Source organism: Sabethes cyaneus, chromosome 2, assembly GCF_943734655.1.
Source record: "Sabethes cyaneus chromosome 2, idSabCyanKW18_F2, whole genome shotgun sequence".
Classification (NCBI taxonomy): domain Eukaryota; kingdom Metazoa; phylum Arthropoda; class Insecta; order Diptera; family Culicidae; genus Sabethes; species Sabethes cyaneus.
This window is the reverse complement of record NC_071354.1, coordinates 107,758,913-107,767,631: the sequence shown is the minus strand read 5'-3', so window position 1 is coordinate 107,767,631 and position 8,719 is coordinate 107,758,913. Positions and strand designations below refer to the sequence as shown.

At 38.1% G+C, this 8,719-nt stretch overlaps 1 protein-coding gene across 1 annotated transcript in view; it reads left to right on the top strand.

Moving 5' to 3' along the window:
- The first annotated feature begins 4,647 nt into the window (after positions 1-4,647).
- The window catches only part of LOC128735834 (tachykinins), a 40,616-nt gene continuing 36,544 nt past the window's right edge, over positions 4,648-8,719 (top strand). The window contains exons 1-3 of the mRNA XM_053830319.1: positions 4,648-4,680; positions 4,750-4,940; positions 4,997-5,090. Of these exons, the coding sequence (XP_053686294.1) occupies positions 4,648-4,680; positions 4,750-4,940; positions 4,997-5,090 (318 nt within the window). The remainder of the gene's footprint in view (positions 4,681-4,749; positions 4,941-4,996; positions 5,091-8,719) is intronic.

Genomic DNA, 8,719 nt, shown 5'->3' with positions numbered 1-8,719 from the left:
ATAGAGCCAAAAGTGTAACTGAAAGTACCTTCATTTTTGATGTCGGGGACGTAAAGGTTGAACTCGAAAAAAATCAATAAATACAACGAAAACAACACGTTGTCAAATAACCGAAAAAAAGTTGACGTTAATGCCCAACCCCGCCAATTGGCGGGGTCAGTTCCTTGATAAAAATCGGCCAGTTCCCACACTTTTTATTGCAAATTTCCTTTTTTACCATGAAGTACAACTTATCAGCTACTCACCAATAATTTTTTTGTTCATTTATTCCAAGAAATAAGCAATTTACAACAATTTGAATTTCACTCTGCAGAGCAAAATAATTTTTTTCTCAGTTTTCTGGCATTTTTCAAGTTTCGCACGAAATATCTGTTTCAAATTAACGTAATAAAACAAACAAACCACTCGAATAGTTAGATTAGACTATAATGAGAAGGTATGGGTGGATCTCAACATAAAACGAATAAGCATAGTAGATTTACAACGATTTTGCTGAAGCCCGCCAATTGGCAGGGTTGGGAACTAGAGGGTTAATCAGCTCCAGGCCGTAGTTTCCTCTGCTGTACGAAGAAGTCGTCTCCATTCCACTCGGTCCATGGCCACAATTCGCCAGCCACGTAGTCTACGTAGGGTCCGCAGGTCGCCTTCCACTTGATCGATCCATCTTGCTCGCTGCGCGCCCCGCCGTCTCGTTCCAGTCGGATCGTTATTGAGAACTTTTTTAACCGGGCTGTCGTCCGACATCCTCACGACGTGCCCAGCCCATCGCAGGCGACCGATTTTTGCGGTGTGGGCGATGGGTGGTTCCCTAAGCAGCTGATGCAATTCATGGTTCATTCGCCTCCTCCACGTTCCGTCTACCATCTGCACTCCGCTGTAGATGGTGCGCAACACCTTCCGTTCGAAAACACTAAGGGCGCGTTGGTCCTCCACGATCATAGTCCATGTCTCATGGCCGTAAAGGACTACCGGTCTAATCAGCGTCTTGCAGATTGTTAAATTCGTGCGGTAGCGAATTTTGTTCGATCGCAGCGTCCTACGGAGTCCAAAGTAGGCACGATTTCCTGCCATAATGCGTCTTTGTATTTCTCTGCTGGTGTCGTTGTCTGCGGTAACCAGTGAGCCCAGATACACGAACTCTTCTACCACCTCGATTTCATCACCGTCAAAATGAATCCGGGGAGGGAGGTCAGCATTCACTTCTTTAGAACCTCTTCCTTTCATGTATTTTGTTTTCGATACATTAAGGACAAGTCCAATCCGTTTGGCTTCAGCTTTCAGTCCGATGTACGTTTCCGCCATCCTCTCAAAGGTACGTGTAATGATGTCAACGTCGTCAGCGAAACCAAGAAGCTGGACGGACTTCGTGAATATCGTGCCACTCGTGTCTATACCCGCTATACGCCGTAACCCTCTTCGAGATCCAAAGGGACTCGAGACTGCCCCTGATACTCGAACAACACACATTACTCGATCCATCGTCGCCTTGACCAATCGCGTTAGTTTATCCGGAAATCCGTAGTAGCGCATAATCTGCCATAGCTGATCTCGATCGATCGTGTCGTACGCCGATTTGAAGTCGATGAATAAATGATGCGTGGGCACGTTGTATTCGCGACATTTCTGCAACACTTGCCGAAGCGCGAAAATCTGGTCCGTGGTGGCTTGATATTGCCCCACGAACTCCTTTGCAAATGGTGATAGTCGACGACATAAAAGTTGGGAGAGTACCTTGTAGGCGGCGTTCAACAGTGTGATTGTGCGGTAATTGCAACAATCCAACTTGTCGCCCTTTTTGTAGATCGGACACACGATGCCTTCCGTCCACTCCTCCGGTAGTAGGTAGTAGGGCTCCCATACAAATGAAATTCAAATTTCCTTATAACTTGAGAACTAAACAAGCAAATGGAACCAAATTTGGCATGTGGGAGATTTTAGAGTCTTGAATTTATTTTATGATAGTTAGAGACCTCTCACCCCTGTGGTAGGGGGATATGGACTCTCGTAAAACAGAAATTTTTGCGAAACTCAAAAACTAATCGAACTCGAGAAATTCGAGACTCTTCCATAAAACATTAGTCAATAACAAGACCACAAAAACTATCTATAGTAACACTAGATCATTCAGGACGAGACGGCCGCGAGTGTTGCCGGTGACCCGCCGTCGGAAGCGCCGCCCACTGGGGGGAGGCAACTCCCCGCAGAAATCACCTCTGTCTAGGTTTATTTGTTTTCCTAGGTCTACCTGGGTTTCCTTGAACGAGCGACAGCGAGTAAGGAGAGGATCGCGAAATGGTACTTCCCACAAAAATTTTTTCTGTGAAATTTTACATTCCGCTTAAGGTTTTTCGCAAAATGATATTCGGCGAAATGTTGTACAATCATGGCGAATATTACTATCCGCTTTCTGGCTATGTAATGAGGGGACAGGGGAGTTGTTTTCTACTTTACTGTGAGGAAAAATTGCAAATTTGTAATTAAACTACCCATTCCTGGTAACTAATAAGCAGCAAATCAGCGTATCTGGCATTTTATAGTGCACGTTGCTGTATATTAGCTTTTTGACTGCATAGGCGTTGTAAATTGGCATCCAAAATTGTATTCAAATTCTTCGTGTCGGTAATTAGCTGTAAATTAGCATTGTCAGCACTATAAGAAGGTTATCAGTAAAGTAGCTGTATATTTTGCCAAAATAGCATTTATGTAGCATTTGAGACGACTTATGCTTGTGCTTATTGGCCTACATTTGAATAGCATTGGTGATGCTTATTGGTTACCTGGGATGCTTTCATAGTTACGTAACTACCAAAATGAATCATCTAAGGTTGAACTCCTCAGAAACTTGCAAGACTCGAGATTGTGACAAAGATCATCCGAGATTCATGATTTATGTACAACACAGGTTAATTTATGGCAATACGAAGTTTGTCAGGTCAGCTAGTTATCCATAAAATATGAAATATTAATCGGCGAAGAAAAACATTCGATTAGTCTGTAGAATATATCCTTAGAACACTTGTGTCAAAATTTGAATTAATTCGGTTCAGCCGTTTTCGAGAAATCTTGCTCACCGACTTTGAAAACATGGTTTTGAGAAACACGCGTCCAAAGTTTCGCGTTCCTTCTGCAATCTCTCTGACACGTCGTTGCAAATATGCGTATAACTTCGTTAATATTTGCCGGATTGGCATGAAATTTTCTGTGTGCATAGGGTACGGGAGGGTATTCCCATCACGCTACTAATTTCGGCATACATTACCTATTTTGGCTACACTTTCCCAAATAAAAACTTTGCCGCTATATAACAATACTGAAACGAATGTAGCACTCATAGGCTTTAATGTGTTATAACTATTTTCATAAAAATGTAAGTAATTTGCTAAATTTTATTCAATAAACATCAAAACCACTAGCACGTAACCAGGCTGAAAAAACAGCAGCAATCGCTTACGCGTATCCGCTTTTGATGATGGCTTGGAAAACACACAATTATGATCACGTTTACTTGTTCTAGAAACAAAACAGCTGTGAATATGCTATCACATAACAATTCTACTTCTTTTTGTCACGGTAGAACACAAAAATGCCCCTCTGATATGCAAATATAAATCAATTTTCATTCACTAGCCATTAGCAGCATTTTGTTTTTTATTCCAGCATATGGTGCGTTACTTACACTACTACCAATATATGAGGCCTGAAATGCTTCTATCGTATTGATATAACTGATATTTGAGTGACAAGTGGCGCTAATGTATATGAAAGATTCAATGATACACTAGTGCCAGCAGCAAGCTGTTGTCACTGCAAAACTAATTATCTTCAATGAGCCCGGAATGCAGACAAGAGCGACAAGTTATCCATCGGTCGGTTTTCTTGTCTCTTTTGATCTGTTTTTGAAAAGCATTTAATCGCTGTGCTAGCTATTTCGGCCTGTCGGATTTAAAAAACACAGACACCACTATAGAAAATGGGCTCAATTTAGCCGCAGCGACTTCATCATTTCTCGCGACTATAACTCAAATTCAGTAGCGTTTTATTGAGACCAAAATACACGCCGATATTCAGTAAATATTATTCTATCAACTGGTATAAAAATCTTGTCTCGAATAAATATAGCTTCAACGTAATTCCTGAATATTGTTCAGGCTACCGCTTAATGAGCTGGAAATACCCTCCCGTACCCTACTTAAATATATGTACACTACGATCATGAAATAAACAGAAAATCGATTTTTAGAAAATTCTAACTATATGTAACCCATTTAAGTTTGGAGTGTCTTCCCGACTCATATCTGCGGTCTAATTACGTCCAATAGCTTGCTTAAGGTGAAACGGTACCGAATCCAAACATGGCCGGAAAGATAATGCCCATGTCAGGATATTGCCTCCCATGGGCGCCATTTTTCCGCCCATGTTTGGATTCAGTACCGGTAAAACGGTACAGATATGTACTCAATTCTAAAATAATCAAATAATCTGAATTTACATTATTCAAATATAGGATTTATTAAGTTAAGTATAGGTGTCCAGCAGACTACCAACTACCACGTCAGCATAATTCAAATTATCTTTAAGTACTATCCCCCTACATAATCCCACTATTACAGGAGCATCGACCCTATGTTGCTTCTAAATAAATTTGTTATGTATTACGGAACAGGTGTTCTATTCTGCCAAGTAAGCCATTCTATATGTCCCGCAACTAGAAATAATCTGGTCACTTAATGATATACACTTTTTTAACAGGACATTCGTGAAAAAAGAAGCTTGAGTCTCAATAGTAAAAGTATAGAAAACTATTCAAATATCAACCGAGCTGATAATGATGCCACCACAACATCACCTTTACTGGGATCGTATAACAATGTTGCTGATTTTGATGAGGTCGATCAAAATAGTTTGGCGGATGAATTCGTTCCACAATATTACTTATTTCGGTACTTTTTATGCAAAATTTCTGCATATTCAAATCTAATTTATCATTTTCTATCAGTCCCTCGGACACGCTAATACCAGGAAGTGCATTCGATAACCAGGGAAATAGTATAGAAAGATCTGCACCATTTGAGAACTATAATGATTATTTGGTAAGTTTATATTTACACATTGTTTACATTTAATAGACCTGCGGATGTAAAATCATCAAATCTGGTTAAGAGAAACTATTATATGCACTATACTATAGACCCGAGGACACTTGACATTTGCGAGTCGAAAAGAGCTTCCGAATCAGCGAGCCGAAGCGAAAGTAGAGGGTGGACGGGGCAAGACTTCCTGTCGGAGAAAAACCGCCCAATTTAGTTTTACGGTGCCCAGTTTAAATTGATGTTAAATTTTTATGACAGACAAATGACGGAATCACTACCGTGAACCCCCTGTAATATGAATGACAACTCGTTCAGATTAAGCGAGTTCAGACTATCAAAGAGCGTTTAGTTTGCAACATTTGTCTTTTCAATACTTCGATGAATTGCATTCAAAACCGTATTCTCATTTAGTGTCGGCGCTACACATGTTTCATGCCAAGCACGAAGTGTATACGAGTTTTGCTCAAAAAGTATCGCAAATTTTTCTTTTTGTGGCGTTATGTTTGTACTCATTACCCTCACTGATGTTGACAATTTCGGTTATTTTCAATTTTCAGGCAGGTTTTGACAGCTATTGTGCGTGGACGTGTTTAAGCTTGTCTCCGGTTTTTATCTATTCCAAAAAATGGAACAAAGAATTTGTATAAAATTTTGTGTAAAAAAACATCTTGCAGTGCGAAGCTACTTTGGACAGAAGCAACGTTCATTTTCTCAGAGAACCGAAAAGATGTGACAAAAATTAGCTTTTGCACCATGATGACGCCCCTGCTCAGGCATCATTACTAAAAACCCGATTTAATCCACCTAGTGGTGAAAGGAACCTTTGTTATATGGTCTTACTTGCTATTTGAGATAGAAATCGACACGTCTTCGGAACATAATTCATCTATTGGTTATCGTTGCGTAGTGCGTTGGTTTACATAAAATTTTTGAAAATTGAATAAGTTTACAAAATTTGAACAAAATAGGAACACTTTTAAATTTTGATAGATCCTTTTTTCATGAAATTGCTGAGTAAGGATAAGTAAGTTGCTATTAATCTGAGTAACTGCAAATAAAAGTAAGTTGTAAGAGGAAATCTTATTCTTTAACATATACATTGTCTGGTAAAGGTCTAGTTTATAGGTTTTTGAACTATGCATAGTTTCCTGTAATGCCATTCTATTTGAATCACATCAATAGAGTTTTCTTGAATAATTTTCATCAATTTTTATTAACTTTCGGTTACTCACGCTGTTGTATTTTGTACAACACGTGTAGGTTTTTCAACGCCATATTGTTATAAAGTTACAAATCATTGTTTAACTAACGTATATTCTTCAACAAACTTATTGTGAGCAAAATATCATAATTATTCAATGCATTAATAATTTAAATTGTTGGGAAAATTTATGCAGCAAAACTATCAGCAAATGTAAAATGTTTAAAATGTAACCGTCTGCTGATAGTCGAGTAATTCGGAGTAAAAATTAGGGTATTCTTTATAATCAAAGTTCTACAGTTCCTAAACAAGCAAACATACAGGTATACTATTTTCAGAAAAGTTGTGTATTTTTACTATTTGTACAATTTTGTAGTACATGAAAAAGTCATGCAACAATTACAAAAAGAGCAATAATAGAAAAACTGATTTTACAAATTCATATACAATAAATAAGATTTTTCTATCTTCGCTGCAGAGGTAGAAGGTTGCTGTTTTTATCAAAATTTCTTGTAATAATATGCTCTATAACTTTGCAGAACACATCAATGTGTTATATTGACACTGAAGAAAAACATTTTTTTTTATTTCACTTTTAGGGGGATTAATAAAAATTTAAATTCCACCAGACGATAGAGCTTCCAATTTCAAGAAACTCTTCCAAAGGTTCGATAAACCTAAAACCAAGTTTTTCCAGTCAAAACTCTAGTGCACACGTTTTCTTTGGTTTGGGGCTATTTTGCGCGCGAGTAACTGTGTTACAAAAGTTGGCGCGAGTGTTCGACGGTTAATATATTTTAATCGGTAAAACCAATTCTTATGAAATTTTGCATATATATATTCGTAGTCTCATAACCTCTCGTTTAATATTAAAATAATTGAAATTAGGTAAATTATCTTGGTTAAAATCATTATAAATTATTGTAAATTTTGGTGTGGTGTATACGGTTGCTCATACCTTTCAAATTAAACGTCCAATCAAAAAACCATTCAATAGTGATCTATTAGGATATATTATCTTTCAAATGAGACTAATAGCGCATAAATCGGTTTGGCCATCTCTAAGAAACAGGCGATAATTATTACCTTGTCAAAACAGGTTTTTTAAGCATAACTTTTAAACTACTTGTTTGTTTTCAATTAAACATTCCTGAACAATTTAGCTTTAATAAGGGCTTTCATTTGATACTAAGATCGTTGCAATCGGTCATGTAGTTTTGAAGAAACCCGTGTCACGTATTTTTCACATTTTTGCTTATAACTTTTGAACGAAACGTCGTGTCACGAAACAACTCAATAGTGATCTACTAGACAATAACACCTTTCAAACAAAAGTAATAGCGAACCATTCGGCTCAGCCATCTCTGAGAAACAGGCGATAGAAAAAATCATTACATACATACACACACACACATTGCTCATTGCATTGCAGACATTGCTCAAATCGTCGAACCCTATCGATTGGTATATGTGACTTGGCCCTCCGGGCCTCGGATCAATTTCGTGTTTTTCGACCAATTTTTAAACCTTTGTTATAGTATAACAAAGGTAAAAACAACACTTCAATAATGCCTCACCTACCGTATTCCCTAGACTAGGCCTCTGTGTCTTTTTCTTGTTCCCGAAACTGAAGAGGCCTATGAAAGCATGACGCTACGCCACGATTGAGGAGATAAAAACAGCATCGAAGAAGGAGCCGAACAAGATCGCAAAAAATGATTTTTTGAAGGGGACAAAATAGATATTCATGAATAAATAAATAATTCTTCAAAAAATATGAAATTCGCGATACTTTTTGAACAAACCTCGTATCTTCTGTTTACTATAAAATATTAAAAAGGAAAGGATGCTCCGTGTTGATCTATAGCAGCATCGCTTAGTCGAGATTCGAACATATTACGATTGTTAGGCCAGCATCGCACCCCGGAGCTAACTGGGCGGGCGACTTGCCCATTTGGGCAATTTGAATTTGAAACAGGGTGTCGATTTGTCTCCGTAGAAATCAGAGTTGCTCGTTTTCGTTAGGTAGCATGCTCCAGGTCAGCTGCAGCTTCCACTTAAAGTAAAACGATCTCTCATGTTTTGGTTTATAAATATCGATATCTTGTTCAATTGTAAATGTAACTGAACATGCTACATTGGATGTTAATTATCATATTGCTATTAACCGCATGTGTTATTAACATTATACATATACTATATTGGTTGAAATTCTCTTGTGTTTGCGCTTAAATTTGATGTAGTCTTTGACTAGCTCGAAATTGACCTGTACGCTGTACCTGTACCAAGTCTGTCGAATGGAAAACAAAAAGTCAAGTTCCAAAAACGGAATGTATATAGCATCTAGGTTTTGCTTTGCTTGACGTGCTTGAGAAATGGTTCTGCGCACGCGAAATATTGCGCTGGCTAAGATTACGTTTTTTGTGCG